The sequence below is a fragment of the Cherax quadricarinatus genome, chromosome 7, assembly GCF_038502225.1.
Source record: "Cherax quadricarinatus isolate ZL_2023a chromosome 7, ASM3850222v1, whole genome shotgun sequence".
In the NCBI taxonomy this organism is placed as follows: Eukaryota; Metazoa; Arthropoda; class Malacostraca; order Decapoda; family Parastacidae; genus Cherax; species Cherax quadricarinatus.
The window spans coordinates 969,844-997,567 of record NC_091298.1 but is presented as its reverse complement, the minus strand read 5'-3'; the positions used below and the strand labels follow the sequence as shown (position 1 = coordinate 997,567).

The 27,724-nt window shown below is 37.7% G+C and overlaps 1 protein-coding gene across 50 annotated transcripts in view; it reads left to right on the top strand.

Moving 5' to 3' along the window:
* trol (terribly reduced optic lobes) overlaps positions 1–27,724 on the top strand; it is a 960,590-nt gene that overhangs the window by 831,131 nt on the left and 101,735 nt on the right. For 48 of the 50 annotated variants that reach the window (XM_070082142.1, XM_070082177.1, XM_070082160.1 and 45 more), the window contains 8 exons: positions 4,206–4,369; positions 4,523–4,619; positions 5,946–6,248; positions 13,158–13,262; positions 15,969–16,121; positions 19,373–19,535; positions 21,999–22,099; positions 24,606–24,872. In XM_070082142.1, coding sequence (XP_069938243.1) covers positions 4,206–4,369; positions 4,523–4,619; positions 5,946–6,248; positions 13,158–13,262; positions 15,969–16,121; positions 19,373–19,535; positions 21,999–22,099; positions 24,606–24,872 — 1,353 coding nt within the window. The remainder of the gene's footprint in view (positions 1–4,205; positions 4,370–4,522; positions 4,620–5,945; positions 6,249–13,157; positions 13,263–15,968; positions 16,122–19,372; positions 19,536–21,998; positions 22,100–24,605; positions 24,873–27,724) is intronic. The other 2 variants (XM_070082131.1, XM_070082178.1) reach the window with 2 other exon arrangements.

Below are 27,724 nucleotides of genomic sequence, written 5' to 3'. Positions count from 1 at the left end.
TGTTCATTAGTCACGTCTCAAGGCCCCTCTTACATTCTTTTGCTTTTCACTTTGAATTTTTATTCTCACAAAAAATAGAAGATTTACTGTTATGCAGACTACTGCATTAGTGTAAGAAATGGTATAAATAATATTGGCGCAGTTGTGAAAGAATATTAGACTCACCAGTTGACGTGTATTGGATGCTTGGCATGATTTGTTTACTTTTGAACTTTGGTAAAAATCGAACATTTCTGCTATTTTGAGCTCAATTTCAAGGTACTTTTCATTGTAAAACCAGTCAAAATCATCTCAATTTCTGTAATATGTCTTCCATTTTATAAAATGAGACCAAGAAAACTAGAATACAACAATAAATACCATACGAAAATACAGTGCAAAGTCGCTCTTTTATTCCCAAAAAACGGTCAAAGTTTTTTTTTCTCATTATGCACTGTGTGCTGCAGGATTTTTTTTTATACTGTGCACACTGACCACATAGACCCATTCTTTCATATGTAGGCCTACCAGCTTTCTCCCTTTAGATTTGAGAGCGCTAGAATTTAGGCATACTAGTACGTCAAAAACCCTGGGTCGTAAGCTGTACTAGTACGGCCGAAACCCCCAAAGGGTTAAAAATCTGTCTCCAGTAACCACTGGGTTAACAAAACATTGAGAAACATTTGTTTTCTTTTTTGTGACATGTTCATTGTTTTCTCCCCTGTGCTGCACCCTTCAGGAGACCCTTGCACTCCTCGAGGTACACTTTCATTACTTTATTTACATACTATATAAAAGATTTAATTAACTAAACCAATTCATTACCTAACTTCAGACAGGCTTGTTCCTATTCTCAGGGATTCATAAATAGGGTTAAATCTATTCAAGAAACTTGTTGTTTATTGTATTAATATAAAATTGTGAGGGATAAATTTTTCCAGCAGGAATTAATTAATATGTTTTATATTTCATGGACTCTGTCAAAGATAAATTAGGACATTATTGGATGGGTTCTGTAGATGATGCTTTTATAATGGCTTAATCAGATATATAATGAGTGAGGTGGTAAACCTGCTTGCTTTGTTCACTGACAAGCTCCTGTGGTGATGATATACTGTGTTTTGTTGGGTACCTTCTCAAAGCACTACTGGTACTGTTGCACTGTTATCTCTTAATTCTACAAAACTTTTTCCAATAAAGTTGTTTTTCTCCTCTGAAGGGTTTAAGACCTGATAGAATATGGTAAAGAACTAAAATGAGAGAAGTTGTGCAAAAATTTTAAGTCATAGGACAGTGGAGTGTTGCTTTAATTGCTAGGGCTGTTAACAGCCAGTGTAGTTGACACTATAAGATACTGTATTTCAGCATGATACAATGTTTGTACAGAAGTGAATGACATTTAGGTGTGCATGCAGAAAACCCCTTAATATTCAGAGCATTTCAGGCAAACTTAAGACTAACTTAAGATTAATAAGGTAATAACAAATTGATTGGTTTTATATACAATCTCTTACATAGATGTAAATATAGATTTAGGAGTTACAATGCATAATGTGGTGAGCAACCATAGGTGCCTTAATTTAGTTTAGATTACCGTTGTTATTCACAGCATAATATCCATTTAAATTTAGGTTCCACTAATAATGTTTTTTTTTATTTAATTAAACATTGGATTACCTGTAGTTCGAGGTAAGGGCAATTTACAGTTTTTCTTAATATATATAGTGTATGTATGTATGTATATACATACTACATGCCCACACCTACACCTGCTCACACCCACCTACACCTATGCACACCCCCACCTACATACACACCCCCACCTACATACACACCCCCACCTACATACACACCCCACCTACATACACCCACACCTACATACACACCCCCACCTACATACACACCCCCACCTACATACACACCCCCACCTACATACACACACCCAACTACATACAAACCAACACCTACATAAACACCCCACCTACATACACACCCCCACCTACATACACACCCACACCTACATACACACCCACACCTACATACACACCCACACCCCCACCTACATACACACCCCCACCTACCCACCTACATACACCCCCCCACCTACATACACACCCCCACCTACATACACACCCCCACCTACATACATACATACACACCCCACCTACATACACACCCCCACCTACATACACACCCACACCTACATACACACCCCCACCTACACACACACCCCCACCTACATACACACCCCCACCTACATACACACCCACACCTACATACACACTCCCACCTACATACACACCCACACCTACATACACACCCCCACCTACATACACACCCACACCTACATACACACCCCCACCTACACACACACCCCCACCTACATACACACCCACACCTACATACACACCCACACCTACATACACACCCCCACCTACACACACCCCCACCTACATACACACCCACACCTACATACACACTCCCACCTACATACCCACACCTACATACACACCCCCACCTACACACACACCCCCACCTACATACACACCCACACCTACATACACACCCACACCTACATACACACCCCCACCTACACACACCCCCACCTACATACACACCCACACCTACATACACACTCCCACCTACACACACACCCCCACCTACATACACACCCCCACCTACATACACACCCCCACCTACAAACACACCCCCACCTACATACACACCCCCACCTACATACACACCCACACCTACATACACACCCCCACCTACATACACACCCCACCTACATACACACCCCCACCTACATACACACCCCCACCTACATACACACCCACACCTACATACACACCCCCACCTACACACACACCCCCACCTACATACACCCACACCTACATACACACCCCCACCTACACACACACCCCCACCTACATACACACCCACACTCACTCTCTCACTCTCACTCTCTACTATATTCAAGCTGGGTATATTTCACACCTATATGGCTCTTTAACAATTATCACAAAACTTTAAAATTATTTCCCATTTTTGTTTAGTTTTAAATCTTGCTAAATTATATTTGATATTAGTGTGTGTAAAGGTAGAAAGTTGAAAGTGAACATAGAAAAGAGTTAGGTGATAAGGGTATCAAATGATTTATATAAAGAAAAATTGGATATCAAATTGGGGAGGAGTATGGAAGAAGTGAATGTTTTCAGATACTTGGGAGTTGACGTGTCGGCGGATGGATTTATGAAGGAGGAGGTTAATCATAGAATTGATGAGGGAAAAAAGGTGAGTGGTGCGTTGAGGTATATGTGGAGACAAAAAACGTTATCTGTGGAGGCAAAGAAGGGAATGTATGAAAGTATAGTAGTACCAACACTCTTATATGGGTGTGAAGCTTGGGTTGTGAATGCAGCAGCGAGGAGGCGGTTGGAGGCAGTGGAGATGTCCTGTCTAAGGGCAATGTGTGGTGTAAATATTATGCATATAATTCGGAGTGTGGAAATTAGGAGAAGGTGTGGAGTTAATAAAAGTATTAGTCAGAGGGCTGAAGAGGGGTTGTAAAGGTGGTTTGGGCATTTATAGAGAATGGATCAAAGTAGAATGACATGGAGAGCATTTAAATCTGTAGGGGAAGGAAGGCAGGGTAGGGGTTGTCCTCGAAAAGGTTGGAAGGAAGGGGTAAGGGAGGTTTTGTGGGCGAGGGGCTTGGACTTCCACCAGGCGTGCGTGAGTGTGTTTGATAGGAGTGAATGGAGACGAATGGTATTTGGGACCTGACGATCTGTTGGAGTGTGAGCAGGGTAATATTTAGTGAAGGGATTCAAGGAAACTGGTTATTTTTATATAGCCAGACTTGAGTCCTGGAAATGGGAAGTACAATGTCTGCACTCTAAAGGAGGGGTTCGGGATATTGGCAGTTTGGAAGGATATGTTGTGTATCTTCATATGTATATGCTTCTAAGCTGTTGTGTTCTGAGCACCTCTGCAAAAACAGTGATTATGTGTGAGTGAGGTGACAGAGTTGAATGATAATGAAAGTATTTTCTTTTTGGGGATTTTCTTTCTTTTTGGGTCACCCTGCCTTGGTGGGAGACGGTTGACTTGTTAAAAAAAAAAAAATAGTTACTGATGGTTTTTTATTATACGTTTACAAACGATGTTCCTGTTTGGCTATGAAGGAATAATAATTTTTCTTGTTCTCTTTAATTATCCAACAGCACCTCCAAGGATCACTCTAGACCCAGCACGACAAGTGGTCCGACCAGGTGAAATTGTTCGCATTCGGTGCTCAGCTACTGGTCCCTCACCTATTACCATAAACTGGTCCAAAGAGTCAGGCAGAATGCCTCCTTCTGTAATTATCAGTGATGGTGAAATGATGGTAAGAAAACTATACTGAAAACTGACCTCTTTGCATTATTTTAATTTATTTCATCAACAGTATTAATCTATTTCACTTTTAAAATTTTGTGTACATAGATATTAAAAGATATAGTACATTATTTTTTCTGATCAACGTTCGGCTGTTCGCCAGTTCCGTGGAATTGAGACTTCTGATGCAGGACGGTACATATGTACAGCTATCAACAGTGCTGGCACAACAAGAGCTGTTGCTGAAGTGATTGTCAATGGTCAGTTCTATGTTTCATTTATAAAAAGTTGTAATAATATTTCACAGTTCAGTTTTTGTAATAATTTCAAAACTAATTTATTCTTGCAATTATCATTTTAATTTGTTGATATATTAAGTTGATATATTAAGTAGACTGTTTTCATGATTAAAAGTATTAAATATGGATAAAGATTTAATAGAAACTTTGCTGTTTTCAAAGGCAAAACTTTATAGAATTTTTTCTCATATTTAACACTGATAGGACCAAGGTAGTAAATCAGTTTTCCTTTGCCAATTATTAAAGAATGCAATACCACTGAATGGTCTGTTTATCTTCTTAGCTTCCTCATGAGCCTTTCAGTTATATAACTTTACTGCTTTCTTGTCTTAATGCTTTTTCTCCCTGTGTCACTCCTTGTTCGTCTGGATCAACTTTCTTCAAGGTACATGCTTTCTGAGGCTGTCTTTGTTCTTTATTACATTTTTGCTTCCAAGTGCAAGCAATTATTTTTTGTTTTACCTATATTATAGGTATTATAACCAAACCAACATATAAAACTTTGAGCATTTCAAGTGCTCTTTCAAAAGTCTTCATCACTAAAGACATTTCAGATATTTAGAGAAGATTGTTTGTAGGGCTACCTTACTAAGAAATAAGCATCCCAAGTAATAAATCATTAAATGCATATTTGATTTAATAGATACAGTAAAGCTAAAAAAAAAAAAATGGGTTTTTCATTTTTTTTTTTTTTAAATAAAAATTCTGGTTGGTTGTTGTATTAAGTGGAGAAGCCGACACCTGCTTGTACAGGGAAATGAAAATGTGTGTAAAGAATGACGATTATTCTCAACAGGCATATCATTCAAGTAAGAAAGTAGAAAGGAAGAGACAAGAGATTAGAAAGGCACAAAGTTAGTAAAAGGCAACGGGTACAGAGAAGCAGGAGCAGACCATCAAGGGGCATTGCTATGAGCATTGAAAACTTAAATTGCACTCTTACTCTTACTTATGAAGTCTTCAAAAGGGCATAAGCCTTTTTACTGCTTTATAACTAATAATTTTTGTTTATGCCTCATAATATATTTATACTTACATGCTACCTAAAGGAACACTTCCACTTGTTGGGGAAGAAGACCTTCAACAACTCTTATCAGTTAAAGGTCCTAATATTCTAACAATTTCAGCATGTTCTTCAGAGCTTTGTTTATGCTTACTACTTTTGTTTAATAACTGAAGCTAATTCTTTCATATTTCGTAGTTTAATTAGATTTTATTAAACTAATAGCATGCTAATTTGGTATTATATTAATTTTTAAATTATTAGAAATATTTTTATTGCTCCAGCAACCAAGCCTGATAACAAGCCTGAAGTATTCCCACTAAATCCTATTGAAAGACATAGCAAAAATTTTGGTGGTATCGGTGTCACCGAAGATTTATTTTTTGATAATGTTGGGGATGATGATAGCGATTCATCTTCAACACCTGACGAGGGCTACTTCCTAAGTGTGGGAGAGGAAGGCATGTGCAAATTCGTATGCCAAGATCAGACTATTTGTCTTACCTCCTTTCAAATGTGTGATGGAAAAAGAGACTGTGCAGATGGTTCAGATGAACATAACTGTCAGTCTGATGACCTCATGGCAAGTTAGTACTATTCCTGCTTTTCCTGTCTTGTACAATCTTTTGTAGAATTTTTTTTTGTTTTGATGTGTTAATTATGGTATGTTTCTAGGTCTTTTGTGTATTCTAAATGTTTTATTTATTTATTTATTTTTTTTTGTATATGCTTTTAGATACGTATATGGATAATGCATGTGTAATTTTTAATAATCAACCCACTTGTTAACAGAAGTTACATAGCACATCTTTACTCATTATATTAGAAACTTTCTTCTTTGTCTAACCATTCATGTGCTTCTCTCTAGAAGAGACCATTTTCATTTCAAATATAATGTACTTCACAACACACATGGATGTAGAAATTAGAACCAAATCTTTTTTTTATGTCACATCTTGTACAAATTTTTATTTTTTACTTACTGTTTGTTAATTAAGCTTTGCCTGAACTCTACTATATTAAGGTTGCCAAACTTGCATACTTTGTCTTCTTTTACTGTTTGTACTGTTGTATGGTCAGCTACTCTTGTTTAAACCAATATATGTTTATGTTTTTTAAGCTTTACAATTAAGGAACATCTATTGTACAACAAATTATTCCATGTGGTGACCTACAAAAACCTTTAATTTTCTTCACTGCATTCTTATTAAAAATAAGTTCAACTGTGTTCTCTTGGTCTTATAAAACTTATAAGAATTTGAACAAGTTGATCCTTTTTAGCAAATCTTGCATTTTAAATTAATAATCAACCATATAGTGGGATATGGCCTGTTCATTGAAAAATAAAAAGATTGGTAAATAGCAGGAATTACTGCAAACTCTTTCTAGGCATCATATTTTAAGTAATATCATATCAACAGGCATGCATTACCACATTGTAAATATCTCTTAGTAGTATAATGAAATTCTTTATAAAAAACATTCACCCACACAGTGGGGTTTATCAAGTCACAAACATATGTGTGTGTGGGCAAAACATTGTCAATAAAGAATCACATTATACTGCATTTGTGCCTATGTTTCCATTGTGTTGGTATTTTATACCATTTATCTCCATCCCTTAGTAAATGTAGTGCTTTCTACTGGCATTTGGTTGTTATTGTATTTTGGAAGTCCTGATGTTTTCTTCATTATAATCCACTTCTTAAATTAACATTACTGCATAGTTAAATAGTTTCAATATGAGTGAAATGTTAACCTTTAGAATTTCTTCTCATCTTTACAGTATTGTAGTCATTTAAAATTATTCAGACCCATAATGACATGTACTGTAACTAAAAGTTGAATTAGCAAGACAATGCAGGTATACATTCAATGCCTTTTCATGCATATAGTTGTACATCACAGAGTAAGGATTTGTATTACTAACTCTCTATGTGACGATCAACTGTATTTAAAATATAGTTTTATACAATGTATTAAAATTAATATACATAGCATATGTCAATAATGACAGCAAGAATAGACAAAAGGTAATGAAACTAGGAGTTGGAGAAAGGAGACAGACAGGACACCACTTGGAAAAAGAACTCAAAGAAGCAGTTAAGAAAAAAGACCTTGAAATAGCCATTACTGTATTTCCTAAGCTGTTCCTTAACCCTTTGTGGGTCCAGTCCCCCAATCTGAAATGTGTCCACAGGGTCCAAGAATTTTCTGGAAAAAAAAAATTCTTATGAAATGATAGAGAAACTTTTTCTGAAGGTAATGACACCAAAAGCATGAAATTTGATGGAAAACTTACTGAAGCTAGTAGTCTCTGAGATATTTATGCACCTGCAACTTTGCCCGCTTAGTCTTATTTTAGGCCAATTCCATTGTTCCAGTCAACCAAATTCTTTGCAATTTTTCTAGTATGCCTTCCAGTCTGTCAATTGAGAACAAGAAACTGCCCATTTAACTATTTCAACTACCTAATAAAGTGATCAGAAATTGGTAATTTGGCCAATTTTACACAAAACTCAAAAATTGAGTCCAGAACAAACATTACAGACATTCCTGGCACTAAAACATTTCTTCCATTCATTTGATATATCCCCAGAGCCCTCCCACATTACACTTGCTTTCCATTTTGAATTTTTATTTACACAAAAAATGGAAGATTTACTGTTAGGAAGACTACTGCATTATTGTAATAATTGTATAGTGGACCCTAGGTTTTCATGTTTAATTCGTTCCAGAGCCATCGGCCAAAACCAAAACCATTTTCCCCATAAGAAATAATGTAAGTGGAATTAATCCGTTCCAGACACCCATATGTATCAACAAAAAAAACTTTTTTACCTTAAATATACATTTACATGCACAAAAGAATGAACATTAAACATGACACTTACCTTTATTGAAGGCTGTTGTTGCTGGAAGGAATGCAGGGAGGAAGGGAGAGGGAAGATAGGTTATTGTTTGGAAGAGAAATCCCCCTCCATAAGGACTCTAGGTACCAAGTCCTTATCTGGGGTCACTTCTATTCTTTGTTTTTTACTGTCACTAGGACCAGCTAGAGAGTCACTGGACCCCTGTCGCACAAAATATCTGTCCAGAAAGGTCTGTTTCTGGCATCTCTTTAAGATTTGCCTAAAATGGGACATGACATTATCATTGTAAAAGTCACCACCACGGATTGCAACAGCTTTCTCAGGGTGATGTTCCTCCACAAATGAATGCACTTCAGTCCACATTGCACAAATCTCCTTAATCTTTGAAGAAGGCACTTTCTTCCATCTCTCTTCCTCCTCCTCTGAAGCAATTTCTTCAGCTGTGGTCTGTTGCTCATCAATGGTTAGCTCTTCATTGTGGTCCTCCACCAACTCTTCCACATCCTCCAAACTCACATCTAACCCCTTGGAATTCCCCAATGTCACAATTGATTGCACAACAGGTGTAGGGTCGACAGGGTCAGCTTCAAACCCTTCAAAATCCTTCTTTTGGACACAATCTGGCTACAGTTTTCTCCAAGCAGAGTTCATCATCCTGGAAGTCATTCCCTGCCAAGCCTTATCTATAAGGCCTGTGCAGTGGAAGATATTGAAGTGATTCTTCCAGAACTCTCTTAGGGTCAATTCAAAGTCTGAGGTTATGTCAAAGCACCTTCGAAACATTGCTTTGGTGTACAGTTTTTTGAAGTTTGCAGTGATCTGCTGGTCCATGGGCTGGAGGAGGGGAGTGGTGTTAGGAGGCAAAAACTTTACTGTTTCAAAACTGAATTCCTTAGACAATTGGTCTTCCAAGTCTGGAGGATGAGCAGGAGCATTGTCCATTAACAGGAGGGACTGGAGTGGGAATTTCTTATCCAGGAGATATTTTTTCACACTGGGGCCAAACACTTCATTAAACCATTCTGGGAGAATTTCCCTTGTGACTGGGGACTGGACAGGTTCCATATGATCAACGAAAATGGAGGTAATCAATGAACACTAAAGCCAAAAATCGCCGAAAAAAGTCAGCCAAAACCAAAATCGACGAAAACCAAGGGTCCACTGTATATATTCTTCTTTCAACACACCGGCCGTATCCCACCAAGGCAGGGTGGCCCAAAAGGAAAAACGAAAGTTTCTCCTTCTACATTTAGTAATATATACAGGAGAAGAGGTTACTAGCCCCTTGCTCCCGGCATTTTAGTCGCCTCTTACAACACGCATGGCTTATCTTCCCCATGGAGATAAGAGGAAATAAACAAGAATAAGAACTAGAAAGAAAATAGAAGAAAACCCAGAGGGATGTGTGTATATGTATATATGCTTGTACATGTATGTGTAGTGTGACCTAAGTGTAAGTAGAAGTAGCAAGACGTACCTGAAACCTTGCATATTTATGAGACAGAAAAATGGACACCAGCAATCCTACCATCATGTAAAACAATTACAGGCTTTCGTTTTACATTCACTTGGCAGGACGGTAGTACCTCCCTGGGCGGTTGCTGTCTGCCAATCTACTACCTATAACACTGTATATATATGTCAGGTTATTTTTCTATAGCTGGACTTGAGTACTGGAAATGGGAAGTACAATGCCTGCACTTTAAGGGAGGGGTTTGGGATATTGACAGTTTGGAGGGATATGTTATATATCTTTACATATGCTTCTAAACTGTAGTATCTGGGCACCTCTGCCAAAACAGTGATTATGTATGAGTGAGATGAAAGTGTTGAATGATGATGAAAGTATTTTCTTTTAGGGGATTTTCTTTCTTTTTGGATCACCCTGCCTCAATGGGAGACGGCCAACCTGTTGAAAAAAAATATATAATATCAGTGCGTTTGTGAACACATATTAGACCAACCAGTTAGACGTGTATTAGACGAATGACATGATTTCTGTCCTCTGGAATATTGGCAAAAACTGAATATTTTTGCTACTTTGAATTCAGTTTCAATCTATTTTCAGTCCTGAAATCAATCAAAATAATCTCTATTTCTATAATGTATCTTCCATTCTATCAAATGATAACAAGAATATGATTATACAACCATAAAAACCATCCAAGAGTACAATACAAAGTCACTATTTTAAACCAAATACACAGTTACTGTTTTTCCCCATTGTGCACTGCATCATGGGGGATTTTTTTATATGATGCACACTCACTGCCTAGGCCCATTCTCTCATATGTAGATCCAAATTTACTGCTCACAGCTTATCTGAGTGAGGTGACCTCATCACATAATTCTACGGCACGGACCCTGACCTCAAAACCATGTTACGATGGCACTGGCCGCAAAGGGTTAAAGCACAACCATACTAACATCTGCAACATGTGCTAGGCTTGTGTGTTCAAGGATATAATTCAGAAACAAATACAGGGTGAACCAAAAGTCTGGACATGTATGCAAAATTGCATTTTTGTAGTAATTATATGGTAATTTTAAAGAATAATATCTTCAACGTGTTGTCCACCATTAGCAATGCAAAGTTCAATGCGCTTTGCAAGATTCACATATACACGATGCTGTAACTCTGGTAACTGCAGATTAATATTTCCTACGTGTCCAGACTTTTGGGTCACCCTGCAGATATATTTAAGATACTCTTTTCCTCATTACCTCATACAGTACATGACAGTGCAGCACCCTGGAACCTCAAGTTAATCACAAGGTAAAACTTAAGTACTTCCAAAATAAAAAAACGTATCTAGACTGATAGCAGAGTTGAGGGAATGAGAGATAAAGAAAGAATGACTTTGTTAACCCTTTCACTGTCTCTCAAGTAAATGTTATTGATGCCAGTGTTGCTTGGTAGATCTATATTTTCATTATGGTGCCCTCAAATATGCTGCAAGTGGTAAATGTATTGGCCTAGACTCACAAGTCTGTTTGGGGAGTGTGCACAATATAAAAAAAATCCTGCCTCACATGTTGAATGATGGGAAAAAGCAAACCTCTGGTCTTGTGTTTGCATTAAAACTGCAACTTTGATGTGCTTTCTAGGATAGTTTTATGGTTTTATTGGTTGTTTCTTGTATTATTTGACAAAATGGAAGACATGCTATTGAAGTAGAGATGATTTCGGTCAGTTTGAGGGCCAGAATTAGCTTGAAATAGGGCTTAAATTAGCAGAATTTTTTTTTTTTTAACAGCTTTAAGTAACCTACCACCTATGCCATACACTTTCAATATCTGCCACATTGCACTCTTATCCATCCTCTCATAGGCCTTTTCTAAATCCATGAATGCAACGAAAACTTTCTTACCTTTATCCAAATATTATTCACTTATATGCTACAATGCAAACACTTGGTTTATAAATCCCCTACCCATCCTAAAACTTCTGTGTTCATTTGCAATCCTACTCTGTGCCTTACCTTTAATTCTTTCAGTAATAACTCTACCATATACATAATTTACCTGGTATACTCAAAATTTAGTCCATCTGCAAAATATGTTTCCATTTTCCTTGAGTCATTCAGACATTGTACCCCAGTGATTACATATTTTGCTGCATTTACCTGTCATCTCTCAAAGGTTTAAAGTAGTCTCTAGAATCACTGTTTTTGACCACAGTATTATGGAAAAAAAAATTATTCTTGCAGCCTCATTCTGGTAGTAATCATACATCTAGTAATAACTTCTTGACAAGTGATTTTATGGTCTATACTAGAATATTCAACAGTTTATGAATAGTCAGCCAATGTCAGAATAGTTAGGATATAATCAAGATTTTACTTTACTGGATTTATTTGAAGAGTAGGAATTTTGATGTAATATCTGTTTCCTGAAATTTTTGGAACTCTGGATATCTGGAAATTTGGAGTCATACTGTGTATGTAACTATTAACATGACTTCAAACAAACAGTGGTACAGGTGGCATTAGAACCCATGGCAAGTGAGTCATAAAACTCCAGGCCAGTGTGTAAGCCACTGGGCCAGCTGGCTACAATAAGATTCATCCAACTAGGTATATTTACACACCATAGAGAGGCTAGCATAGGCCCGACTGTGACCACACATGCAAGTTTTTACAGATGAATCTCCCGTGACAAACTCTAGCATTTTGGCCGTGACAAACTCTAGCTCCATTCCCCTCAAAGTCATCATGACTTGCATTTGTGGTCATAGTGGGGTCCATGTTAACCTATGGTGTATAAATATTACCTAGTTGGATGAATCTTAGTGTAGCCAGCTGACCCAGTGGCTTACACACTGGCCTAGATTTTTACAACTCACTTGCCATGGGTTCTAACCCCACCTGTACTGTTTTTTTATGTAACTATTTTTCATATCTTCTAGGTATGCAAATAATCTTGAGAGTTGTGTAATTCATTGTTTTGATGTATTTATCTTTAGATATATGGAATGTACCCCTGCATTATACTGCTAAATTACCATTCACATATCATTAAGGGAAGGAATAAATTTTGAGAGAATGTATAAAGAATTAGATGTGTTTAAAATGTCGAAGTAGATATTGTAATTCATCTGTTGTGATATTTCTGTGGTGGTAGCTTGCATCGACTCTCCTTGTGGCAACAAAGTCTGCATACCTACACACAAGATATGTGATGGTATACCTGACTGTAATGATGCTGCTGATGAAGTAAATTGTCATGGTAAGTGACTTTGTTTGGAATTGGGAAGTAAATAAATTGTACAGTATTATCTTTACAAATGTTAATATATTATGATGTGCAGCAAGGTACACACTTGTGAGACTGTTTCTTCTGGGTTTGTGGAATAGCAACTAAGGTAGCTGAAAAAAAATAAGATGGAAATATAACAGTTTTCCAAAGTGTTAATTGGGAGATAAAGAATAGAGGGTCATATAAAGAATGCCCAGTTTGTTACCCTCAAACTATTAATGTGAGGAGTGGGAGCTAATATAATGAGGAATGATTGCTATCACTAAGATCATTGTCACTTGTTCACCCAGAATCTATAGCAATGGAAAATGAGCAAAACAAGACGACATTACTAGACTGAGGTTCCATGTGGGTCGAAGCTTTCTGAGTCAAAGACATGTAATGGTAACAGGATGAAAAAATTCCAACTGGTAACCATAAGTCACAAAGAGACCTGACCCAAAGAAAATAAAGCAAACTGAAAGCACATGACAAGAAATTGGCCATGCAGTGTTTAGAAAGAAATCTGACAGTTACTGTCACTGAGCACAGCACTAACAAAGTGTTCATATTTGTCAGTCCTTATTGCTAATATTCCAAGAATTATTCAACTTTACAATTTTGAAGTAACTTGTATGCACTAAATTTCATTGTACATAGTTAATTTGCTTGACCCTATTTGTATCTGTGCTTTCATTATGGAAAGCAAACCCTAAAGCTAATGGGACCCAGTGAGGGCCCTCCTTTGTGTGAATTTAAGATTAAACAGAGGCAGTATGTGCTCCAGAGACAGCTGTCAAGAGATCTTCCAGATTGAGGTGATTTGTATGCCTGGTCACCTACCTGACGAGTCTTAGAATGGATACGAGCAGTAATATAAAAAATTCATCTTTCCATCTCCCCATCCACTTCAGAGATTGGGAAGCAGAAACAATAGATACATAAATAAGTCCCAGAGCTAATGGAGAGGTATTTGCAAGTGTGTGTACACCCTCTGATGCTTGACCCTAGCCAAATACAATACCCCAATGCAAACTGCTTGCAAGACAAGAGCCACTCATTGCTACTCAGACTCAGTCTGTGGGGTCTGCAAATCCACAAATTCACAGGGCTGCAGTTCTGAGCATTAAGTATATTAGTAGACCCGTTTGAAACCCACCAGCAAACCACAAAGGAAACATGCATGACCAGTCAAATAAATCATATAGTGCTAATACTGAACATCCTCTTTTACGTCTAGCCACACACTAAATGTGTGTTGCTCCCCCTTCCCTCCCTCCCCTCCCTCCCAAATGTCCACAGCTCCAAGAGTTGGCTCCATTTCCAAGTGAGTGGGGAAAAAAAAATACTGTATAGGCATTTACACATGACAAATGCACAAAGCATTGTTCAGCTGAGCCTTCTCAGGCTGCAGATATCCTGACAAGGAAAATTCCAGCTACTATAGTGTGGTTCAAGGCCTCAACAAGGATCATAATTTCCCATATGGAAAGGAATCAGTCTTCAAGGGAAGGGATGAGTGGTGACTGATGGAAAAGTTTGGTATCACTGATAGGACAATGAAAGTGAAAATAATGGGAAATGCAGTGGGAGAAACACTGTATGTCATCGATTGTTAAGGATTATGAAGAAGTCAGTGTTACTATTGGAATGTGTATGAATATACCTTTGCAATATATACAAGAGAGATTTTGAATTGCTGAAAAATATTTAGTGTCAAGATCATAATATATGTATGAAAGAGGCAAGCAGGGGTAGAAGAGAACTAGTCTACATCCTAATAATAGGAAGAGAATCATGAAAGAAAATGTAAGCGAAACAAAGAAGTCTGATGATGTTTCTTTTATCATATTCAAAAAGGGAAGACCTCAGAAATAAAGCATTAGAGATACCTATACAGTATATATTGGTTAATACTGATATTATTTAGAAACAGTTTTCTCAGGTACATTGCATAAAAATTTACCATATTTAACTCATTTTCAAAGTACTGTAGTATTTTCCAGTGGAACCCCGGTTTTCGTCCGGTTCGGTTATCGTACACTTCACTTTTCAGTCACTTTTTTCGGCGAAATTTTCCCCGTTTTCATACATCCACTCGGAAATTGTCCGTACCAGATCCGTCCGCCTGCCCGCAGGATGCGGCAGCTCATGTGTTCGTGACTCGGTCTGCCTTTGTTACTCATTCAGTAAGCATTACTCCGTGCATTCATCCGAAACATTTTGTAATAATCCATTGTTTATTTTGCTTGCAACTACTAAATAAGCCACCATGGGGCCAAAGAAAGTTCCAAGTGCATGCCCTTTGGTAAAGAAGGTGGAAAACACAATAGAATTCGAGAAAGAACTCGTAGAAAAATACGAAAGTGGCGTACGTGTGATGTTAAATGTTCATTTATCCATTTCATTAGCCATTTATATTTATTTCTCATTGTTTTCTGTATGTAAAACTATAGTTATTTTCTATACAATGTAATTTTTGTTAACATTTTTGGGTGTCTGGAACGGATTAATTGGATGTACAGTATTTCTTATGGGAAATATTACTTCAGTTTTCGTACAAATCGGTTTTCAGCTGACCTTCTGGAACAGATTAAAGACGAAAACCAGGGTTCCACTGTATTTTGAAATTATTATTTTACATATTTGTTACCAATTTATTTAATTATTATACAGCATTATTCTATCTGAATTCAGATAATATATTCGACGTAAGTAAGTGCTCTGACTTCTTCAAATGTGGCGATGGTTCCTGCTATTCCTTCTACCTCAACTGTGATGGCCAGTGTGACTGTAATGACTGCAAAGATGAGAAAATTTGTTTCCGGCGTAGAAGACATGTTATTCATGGTAATGAGGCAGGCTAATATTTGATTGTATTAAGTTCATTTGTAAGTATTGAATATTATGTCTGTAAGGTAATAAATTGGGGAACTCTTCTTGATTACTGACCTAATTGTTCATTGTTGGTTTTGTCTGATGTTGTAATGTGTCAGGGTTTGTGCTGGCTTCACAAATTAGTTTCCAAGCCTTGTTTTAAATGACTTTTAATATCCCCACTGACTGGAGAGAGCCTGGCACATTCCTCAAACATTGTGCATAAGTGTGCATTGGTTCATATCTTTAATATTTTCTTCTGCAGTGAAGTATGGTAAGTCTATTTGCTTACCTGCAAGATATTTCAAGCACTCACTCTCTTCAAACCATCAAAGGCTCTCATTGTCAGTATTCGTTTTCAATTAACATTATTTGCCAAGGTTTGCAAGCACCTGTACGAACTCTGTATGTTGATCATATATTGTTAAGCATAAAATAAAATGGTATTTCATATTGTTAATGTACAATTTTTTTAAGATATGTATATGTATTTAGGGGTTATGATTTTTGTATTTTTGCAAATGTGAGCACAAAAGACCTTAAAAATGCAGAACATTTTAATATATTAGAAGACTGTGAATTGTTATGTTTTGTAGAAATATAAGATAATTATTATTATCAGGAACTTTAGGCAATCAGTGTTTGAGAAAAGTAAAACACATTATTAGAATCCTGTGACTGCATTTTTATCAATCTTAGAAGCCTCAAACACAAATATGTTAGTGGTTAAGACATCTTGAGAAATCCATTTTAAAGTGATGAGGCATTTGAGTACCATCATAAAAGTGTTTGCCTAATCATAAGTGGGTTCTGGTCTGCCTCCCTCCTCACACCACCACCACAACTACTGTCTATATGACATTTTTCTAAGTACATGAGGGCCCTGCTTATACAGCAGATGAGGTTCTAGACCCATGGATGTTGATACATCTGTGGGGCTAGACTGGACTTATTTTACACATTCTCACACGTCTCACTCCAGTATGTTGTTATGACAGAATGCTGATTTCAGACAAGGCCCACAAGCACCTTTCCATGCATATATTACCATATACTTTTGACCATTAGTTAACACAGTGCAGCCTCTCCTCACTTAATGACAGAGTTCCGTTCCTAAGACCACGTTGGTAAACAAATTTGTCACTAAGTGAGGAGCATACTATAATGGTAGTGGGTTTGTGTCAACCATCTTTGATATTGTTTTAATGTCACCTTTGCACCATTTATAACATTTCTGGTATATTTTTAAATGTTTATACAGTAGTGTACTGTATATTGTAATAAACAGAATAGAGGAAATCAGCTCTAATATACATTATTTAGATATGCATACTGGTCAGAGAGCCCATTGTAAGTCCAAGTTGTCGGTAAACAAATACATCGCTAAGTGAGGAGAGGCTGTAGTTATATTCCTAAAAATGGTGTGTAATCAAAGCTCATGTAAAATAACTGAGGAACATAAAAAAAATCTCCCCCCTCCCCATTGTTTTTAGTTCTCAAAATTGTAAAAAATTTTAATAAAATTGTAGGTTGATATGGTTGTGTGTGTCAGTCAAAGATCCTGCATCCACAGCTCTACTAACGGAGAGAGGTGCCTATTTTTTTGCTGTCCCACTCTTTGCAACTGTGTGAAAGTTATCAAGGAGGGGTTAAAGTGATTGGGGTGTGGAAGTTTAGGTGTACAAAGGAAGGGTTGAGAGGGGTTGGGGTGGATGGAATTCACTGTGGGGGTGAGGACTGAGGTAGTGCTGTTGTGGAAAGTAGAGACTGAGCAGTAGGGGCAGGAGCTGGAGGTTGATACTGGGCAATGGAGGATGCTGGGCAGTAGAGGGATGTGGGCGAGGAGGGGGGGGGTGAAGGCAGTGATGATGGTGTGGGTGGCAATGTAATGCATGTGGCCTAGTGTATGTAACTGGATGGGTGTGTATGCAGTTGGTGTGGATGGTTAGGTGAGTCAACTCTTGTGACATGATTTATCTCAAAAGCTATCTTAGGAGCTTACAATAGGGCAATGACCTTAAAACGTTAACGTATTTCTGAAAATTCGTAAGCTGACTGTTCAGCACTCAGAACCTTTTGCCCCACAGAAACACATGTTACATTCAAAGGTATGTTCCCAATCCATGATATTTATTATCTAGTTTCAGTTACTTTTTTTCCACAAAATATTTACCCAATATTTTACATTCAGTGGTGTTCCGTTTTTCACTTACAAAATAGTATCAAACATTGTTTATCTAATGTAAACATATTGACATGATGTACATTGCCAGTAGACTAAAAGTATAAATGAAGCCAACAGTAATTCACAAGATCTGGATAATTATATAATGTTTACTGAATAAAACGATGCCGTGTTGAAAATACATTTGTTAGTGTCACTTAATAGTTAGTACTGGCAGTGTATTCTGGGTCATACTGCAACATAACATGCAATATAAATATAATTTAACTATTCAGGATGTATTTTTTGAAGTATAACACTTACTGCTTACTAGGTGCAATTACACGTTATCTGGGGATTTCTTTCTTTAATAATTTGAAAAATGTTAATACAGTGGACCCCCGCATAACGATTACCTCCAAATGCGACCAATTATGTAAGTGTATTTATGTAAGTGCGTTTGTACGTGTATGTTTGGGGGTCTGAAATGAATAATCTACTTCACAATATTCCTTATGGGAATAAATTCGGTCAGTACTGGCACCTGAACATACTTATGGAGTGAAAAAATATCGTTAACCGGGGGTCCACTGTATTATAATTTTTCATTATTATTGCTTGTAATGCTTTTCTGTATTAAATTTAAATAAAATTGGAAGGTATTAAAATATTATTTATAATATGTAAGCTTGTCTCTATCAGGAATGAACTACAACAAACATTCATCTTTATATTTGTGGCCAACCTTTTGAATGGATTTTTGGAAAATCAAATGAGTTGACCCCAGGATGTTCATGTAGGTTCTTGCATGTGTAATTTACAGTTTACACTCCATATAAGTGCCTATTAACAAGGTAAACTGTCCTGAATTTCTGAAATGTCTAAAATAAGGAAACTATATGGGAATGCTTAGGAATCTTATTAGCAACCCCTCTAGCTTCTTTAATCTCTAACCATTTTTCAGTTAATGCTGAACTAATTATCATAACATCTCCTCTAATGTCCTAATTTCCCTATGATATTTGACTTAAATTACTAACCTTTATAATTTATATTACAGAAGAACCACTGTTGGCAGCAATTCAGCAGGATGTTGTAATGTATGTTGGTCAGACAGCAGAACTACGCTGTGAAACTTCAGGAATTAACCCTAATGATGTTAGATGGAGTCGTATTGGTGGACGTCTCCCTCCTGGCGCTATAGCACGTGGCAATCTTCTCAGGTACTGACTCATCCTTTGTTGAATAATTATATATTGTAAGTGGTTGCATAAATAATAAAATAATATAGGCGAACAAAAAATCATAATATTAATAATAATCTTTACTTTTACAAGTACATGTGCAATGTATACAGGTCTAGCTGACATCAGTGGCATACTACTACAGTGGACCCCCGACGTATGATGTCCCCCAACCTAGTTTAAAACCGACCTACGATGCTTTTCAGCGTAAAAATTTGACCCCGATGAACGTTGAGAAACTCGCCCTACAGCATTCGTCCAGTACCACGTCCACATGTCTGTCCGCCTGAGTGCGCCTCAACTGGCCTGCCTTCAGTTAGTGTGCCAATGTTTACAAGCCAAAGTGGTCGCTCCCTTGCATACATTCGGAATATTTTGTGTTATTCCAGTGTTTTTAGTGCTTCTAACTGCTAAATAAGCCACCATGAGCCCAAAGAAAGCTTCTAGTGCCAACCCTGTGGTAAAAAAGGTGAGAAATATTATCGAAATATGTACTATCGTACCACTGTCAGCTGCTGCTGCTGCTGCTGCTGCTGTAGCACCGTCAGCTGCTGCTGCTGCTGTAGCACTGTCAGCTGCTGCTGCTGCTGTAGCACCATCAGCTGCTGCTGCTGCTGTAGCACCGTTGTTGGTGTGGCTTATCGAGAATACCGAGAAACAATTAACCCCAGAGGGTTAGCCACCCAGGATAACCCAAAAAAGTCAGTGTGTCATCGAGGACTGTAACTTATTTCCATTGGGGTCCTTAATCGACCCACACCAGTTGACTAACACCCAGGTGAACAGGAAAAAATGCCTGGAACTAGTGCTCATATAGGTGAATTTAAGGCCAGTAAAGGTTGGTTTGAGAGATTTAAGAATCGTAGTGGCATACACAGTGTGATAAGGCGTGTTCTGGAAGAAAATGCCAAACAGAACCTACATTACTCAGGAGGAAGAGGCATTCCCAGGACACAGTGTCTCATCAGTCGTTGCTGCATCTTCAATAAAGGTGTCATTTATTCTTCATTTAGTAGAGTAGTACATGCACAATATATATTGTGCATGTATCCTAATTTTTGTGTGTAGGAAATTGTATATTTCATGTGGTAAAAAAATTTTTTTCATACTTTTGGGTGTCTTGTACGGATTAATTTGATTTCCATTATTTCTCATGGGGAAAATTAATTCGACTTACGATAATTTCGTCATATGATGTGCTCTCAGGAACAGATTAATATCATAAGTCGGGGGTCCACTATATATAGAAAGACCTTGTTTATGCAGAAAATTAGGTCAATTTTGTCACCAGGATGCGACCCATACTAGTCAACTATCACCCAAGTATATATTTTACTGATGGGTGAACATGGACAGCAGGTGTCTTAAGGAAATGCATCCTAATGTTTCCACCTGTACCAGAGATCGAGCCAGGGACCTCAGTGTGTGAGCTGAGTGTGCTAGCAATCGAACTACGGGACACCTAAGAATCACTGTTGTCAGCATTGTTAGGAAAGTTCTAAATGCATGTAAGGAGTACCTAGGTGTTTTGTATTTAGTAGATTTGTATGAAATGAAGCATGCAAAACACATCATGAGAAAAGTCTTCAATTTGCAGGAGTTAGGGTTCTGGAGATGATGTGAATCTTGAAGTCACAGATAAAAGAAAATTTTATGTGTCTTAATTATTGTGTAAGTCTGTTAGATAGGAGTAGAGGCAAGTGGTTTTTATGACTTGACATGCTTTAGGAGTGTGAGCAAAATAATATTTATGAAGGGATTTAGGGACACTGGTTAGCCAGACTTGAGTGGGAAGCACAGTGAATGCACTCTAGAAGAGATGGAGTGTTGCAATTAAGAGGGTCATCTAAACTGTAATGTAAGCACATTTCTGGCAAGACAGTGATTGAATGAGTGATGGTGAAAATGTTTCTTCTTTTTAGGTCACTCTTCAGTGGGAGACAGCTGGTGTGTTAAAAGAGTATTAAATTTTGCTTTAAGCTGTTTAACATTGACACTCATAAAAAAAAAGCACATTTTGAATGAAACTGTATGGTTATTTTTTCAACTTAGAGATCATGTGCGAAGTAACAGTGTAGAAGTTGTGTGCCAAGCAGCAGTTTAGGGGTTGTGTACCAAGCATCAATTTAGGTGTTGTGTGCCAAGCAACAATTCAGGGTTATTTGGGGTCATGTGACAAGTAACAATTTAGGGGTAATGTGCTAAGCAACAATTTAGAGATAACATACCAAGCAAAAAAGACAATGGGGCACCAAGCAAAAATGTGAATAATCAAGGCTATGCACTAAATGGTCATTAGTAAAATGTGTATAATAGGGTTATGATGCATGTGAATTCAGAGGTGTGGCTAATCCTTTTTGCAATCATATATACAAAGAAGACATTAAATACTGTTTATATTTGTGCATTTGATTGAAATTTATAAAAAAAAATCTATTTCAGACTACCTTTCATCCAGCCAGAAGACAGTGGTAGATATCAGTGTGAAGCTTTGACTGCCTCTGGATACCCCAGATCTGATGTCATCACGCTCACTGTGACAAGTGAGTCCCATCATTTGCTTACTAACATGCATGACAGTACCACGCTTCATCATAAACATTAAATAAAAATGCATCATTGCTAATAATATATGGGAACATTCTTTGCATGCAAAGATCTTTTTTTTCCTGTTTGCTTCTTGTAATTAGTAAAAGAAACTTGATTTTTATGAGTAAATTTCATGGCAAGTACAATATTTAATTCTATCCTTTCGAAACCAATGTATTAGGGAGTTATATACCCAGCAGTTAAAAAAAAAGTATATTTGTAAAACTATATGTTAATTAAATTTTTTATTATAAAGCTTATCTATTTAATCCTTTAACTGTCCAGATCCCCCAAATTTATATTGTTTCCAGTTTCGAGTAGAGGATCTTTTTTTGAAGGTAATGACATTAAAAGTATGGAATTTAATGGAAAAAGATATGGAATTATGCAGGCGCATAGTTAGCAGTCTGGGTCCGTGTTAAACATCTTTGATTTCACCCACTTTGAGTCCTATTTTAAATCAACTCCATTACTCCATTCAACAAAATTCTTAGCTATTTCACTATTATTCCTTTTGCTCTATCGATTATTGGGCTGACGTGGAAAGGTATGGCTCTTTGGCAAAGGTTACTTCACTGATGCTGACAATTGTACTGGTATACTGAGGAACTGTGTAATGAGCTTTAGTCAGTTTTGCTCACAGTACTACTTTATACAGTTGACAGTAAGGTTTCAACAGCTGCTCCTGTTTCAAAACAGTGCTTCTAGATTTATCAGGGTCCTCTTCAGTGAAAAAATCTACAACTTTATCAATATAGAGCTGTTCACATAACTGTTGCAATGTTAACTGTTTTTCTTCAGGGTGTTCTTCCTTATCTTCGTCTGTTATCTGCCTCTCTTGAATCTGGGCATTGAACTCTGCCAACATTTCCTCTAGACTTCTTTCTTCCTCATCATCTTCTAACAGTTCATTCACATCATCTTCCTGCATATCTTCAAAGCCCTCATCTGGCAATCTAATTGCCAGCTGAACATTTTCCTGGACCTGGCTCTCAAATGAGGGAAAACCTGTAAAAGCATTCACCACACTAGGCCATAACTTTTCCCAGCCTACATTTAATGTTATTGGGTACTTCGCTCCATGCACTTTTGAAGTAGCTGATGGCATCTGCTATGTTAATTTTATGACAGAAGTCTGTCACTCCAAGCTTGGAGTCGGTATTCATTGCTGCAGCAAGTTTCCACGTCACTCGTGTATAGTTGCACTTTTTTTTTTTTTTTTTCAACAAGTCGGCCATCTCCCACCGAGGCAGGGTGACCCAAAAAAGAAAGAAAATCCCCAAAAAGAAAATACATTCATCATCATTCAACACTTTCACCACACTCACACATTATCACTGCTTTTGCAGAGGTGCTCAGATTACAACAGTTTAGAAGCATATACGTATAAAGATACACAACATATCCCTCCAAACTGCCAATATCCCAAACCCCTCCTTTAAAGTGCAGGCATTGTACTTCCCATTTCCAGGACTCAAGTCCGACTATATGAAAATAACCGGTTTCCCTGAATCCCTTCACTAAATATTACCCTGCTCACACTCCAACAGATCGTCAGGTCCCAAGTATCATTCGTCTCCATTCACTCCTATCTAACACGCTCATGCACGCTTGCTGGAATGACCTAATAATTTCATGATCCAGTGACTATTAAAGATGTTATATTTGGTGGTAAAACACAACTTTTACATGTGGATGCACATCTACCAAAACTTTTGGGTGAGTACACGAATTATCAAGAGTAAAGAGAATCTTGAATGCAAGGTTTTCGCTGTGCAGGTAAACATAACTTTGGGAATAAAGTGATGCTTAAACCAGTCAATAAATAATTCCTTTGTCATCCATGATGACTGGTTGAGCTCCAAATAACTGGTGAGGTGGTTATACCTTACCTTTCAAAGCACAGGGAATCTTGGAGGGGTAAATAACCATGGGCTTACACTTAAAATTGCCTGATGCATTACTGCAAAGTAACAAGCCGAAACAGCCCTTGACAATACTTTAAAGCTTATCGAGGATCTCAATTTTCTTAACACCAAGACTTTCATGATTATGCTTCTTTGCACTTCCAGGATCACTCACATTCCTCTTGGGTGCCTTGGTTACTATCCAGAGGTGAGAAGGGATGAGGGGAGGGAAGTTTTGTACATTATGTAGGCCTCCCCTATGAAACAGTGAGTGGACTTGCCTGTACGCTCACTGCAAGATGGAGGGAAAAGAACCTGGCACATGCCACATTTTTCCTACATATACTCTGCCCCATGTAAAGTGACTAATACAGTGTGTTCACTGAAAACATGCCACAATTTTGCCACTGTGTTAATGCAAAAAAGTGATAAGACATTGCATGTTAACTAATGGTTTACTGTACGAGGAATTTGGATGTGTGTAGTCATGCTGGTTACTTCCTATATATACAGTGAATGAATAAATAACTGAAATACTTTATGTATAATGCAGGACTTCAGACTGTGGACATCAGAATCCGTCCTAGCCGTTCAAATGTGCGCATCAGTGAAGATGTAGAGCTTGTATGTGAAGTCAGTGGAGAACCAGCTGCTGCTGTATCTTGGTCAAGAAGAAACTCAGGTCTTCCATCCAATGCAGAAACTCAAGGCAACGTCCTCAGACTTGTCAACGTGCAATCTGATAATGGTGGTGTTTATCGGTGTACAGTTACAACACCCAGCGGCGTTTTTGAAGAAAGCTATGCACTAGTCATTCAAGGTATGTCTCATTTATATTAATTATATTAAAACTTGCCATTATTTTGCCTAAGCACTGAGTGATGAAATCTTCAAGAACATTTAATGCCTTTGTGGAGATGAGGATGTTTCAGTTCAGAGGATCATTTGAATTGTGTCTATGCACTTCTGGTAAGACAGCTATCAAATAAATTATGGTAAATGTGTTTCCTTCTTTCAGTCAGCCTGCATTAGTAGGAAACAGCTGATGTAAAGAAAAAGCATTTGATTTCATTATAAAACTACTACTTGACTGGCAGTATCTTATAATAATTTAAACATTTGTATATTTTAAGACATTTGTTCTTTCCTTATCCTCATGTTTCCTTTCTAGATAAGTTTACCTCATTTTCTTGTATGAAGCTTTTCAATAATAATATTCTTTCCATTTTGCAAGCATTTTTGACAAATGTCTGCCATTGTAGCCTTAAACTTTTTAAAGAAATAATGTGATGAATTAAGTTGCAAGATAATGTATTACAATCAGCCTCATCTTCAAAACTAGATGTGATGGCTAGAATATTAATGCAAATAAAGTAATACAGTAATTGATTGAATTAATGTTCAACAATCCACTGAATGACAGTGGAAGATTCAGATGGTTGTTTGCCATATATCTGACAAGAGTAAGTTGGAGAGTAGGATAGCAGATGAACATGGAAGCTTTAGGAAAGGTAGGGGGTGTGTAGACCAAGTGTTTACAGTGAAACATAGAAGTGAACAGTATTTAGATAAGGCTAAAGAGTTTTTTTGTGGCATTTATGGATTTGGAAAAGGCGAATGACAGGGTGGATAAGGGAGGAAATGTGGCAGATGTTGAAGGTGTATGGTGTAGGAGGTAGGTTACTGAAAGCAGTGAAGAGTTTTTACTAGGATAGTGAGGCTCAAGTTAGAGTATGTAGGAAAGAGGGAGATTATTTCCCAGTAAAAGTAGGCCTTAGATAAGGGTGTGTGATGCCACCATGGTTGTTCAATATATTTATAGATGGGGTTGTAAGAGAAGTGAATACAAGGGTTTTGGCAAGAGATGTGGAGTTAAAAGATAAAGAATCAAACACAAAGTGGGAGTTGTCACAGTTGCTTTTTGCTGATGACACTGTGCTCTTGGGAGATTCTGAAGAGAAGTTGCAGAGGTTGGTGGATGAATTTGGTAAGGTATGTAAAAGAAGAAAATTAAAAATGATTGTAGGAAAGAGTAAGGTTATGAGGATAACAAAATGATTAGATGATGAAAAATTGGATATCAGATTGGAGGGAGAGAGTATGGAGGAGGTGAATGTATTCAGATATTTGAGAGTGGATGTGTCAGCAGATGGGTCTGTGAAAGATGAGATGAATCATAGAATTGATGAGGGAAAAAGCATGAGCGGTGCACTTAGGAGTCTGTGGAGACAAAGAACCTTGTCCTTGGAAGCAAAGAGGGGAATGCATGAGAGTATAGTTTTACCAACACACTTATATGGGTGTGAAGCATGGGTGATGAATGTTGCAGCGAGGAGAAGGCTGGAGGCAGTGGAGATGTCATGTCTGAGGGCAATGTGTGGTGTGAATATAATGCAGAGAATTCATAGTTTGGAAGTTAGGAGGAGGTGCGGGATTGCCAAAACTGTTGTCCACAGGGCTGAGGAAGGGTTGTTGAGGTGATTCGGACATGTAGAGAGAATGGAATGAAACAGAATGACTTCAAGAGTGTATAAATCTGTAGTGGAGAGAAAGCGGGGTAGGGGTCAGCCTAGGAAAGGTTGGAGGGAGGGGGTAAAGGAGGTTTTGTGTGTGAGGGGCTTGGACTTCCAGCAAGCATGTGTGATCATATTTGATAGGAGTGAATAGAGACAAATGGTTTTTAATACTTGACGTGCTGTTAGAGTGTGAGCAAAGTAACATTTATGAAGGGATTCCGGGAAACCGGCAGGCCGGACTTGAGTCCTGGAGATGGGAAGTACAGTGCCTGCACTCTGAAGGAGGGGTGTTAATGTTGCAGTTTTATAAACTGTAGTGTAAAGCACCCTTATGGCAAGACAGTGATGGAGTGAATGATGGTGAAAGTTTTTCTTTTTCGGGCCACCCAACCTTGGTGGGAATTGGCTGATGTGTTAATAAAAGAAAATATATCTTCTTATGAGAGGTTTTTACAAAGCAGAAGTGTTATAAGAAGAGCAGAGTATATGGAGAGTAAAAGAAAGGTAAAGAGAGTGGTGAGAGAGTGCAAAAGGAGAGCAGATGATAGAGTGGGAGAGGCACTGTCAAGAAATTTTAATGAAAATAAGAAAAAATTTTGGAGTGAGTTAAACAAGTTAAGAAAGCCTAGGGAAAATATGGATTTGTCAGTTAAAAACAGAGTAGGGGAGTTAGTAGATGGGGAGATGGAGGTATTGGGAAGATGGCGAGAATATTTTGAGGAACTTTTAAATGTTAAGGAAGAAACAGAGGCAGTAATTTCATGCACTGGTCAGGGAGGTATACCATCTTTTAGGAGTGAAGAAGAGCAGAATGTAAGTGTGGGGGAGGTACGTGAGGCATTACGTAAAATGAAAGGGGGTAAAGCAGCTGGAACTGATGGGATCATGACAGAAATGTTAAAAGCAGGGGGGGATATAGTGTTGGAGTGGTTGGTACTTTTGTTTAATAAATGTATGAAAGAGGGGAAGGTACCTAGGGATTGGCAGAGAGCATGTATAGTCCCTTTATATAAAGGGAAAGGGGACAAAAGAGACTGTAAAAATTATAGAGGAATAAGCTTACTGAGTATACCAGGAAAAGTGTACGGTAGGGTTATAATTGAAAGAATTAGAGGTAAGACAGAATGTAGGATTGCGGATGAGCAAGGAGGTTTTA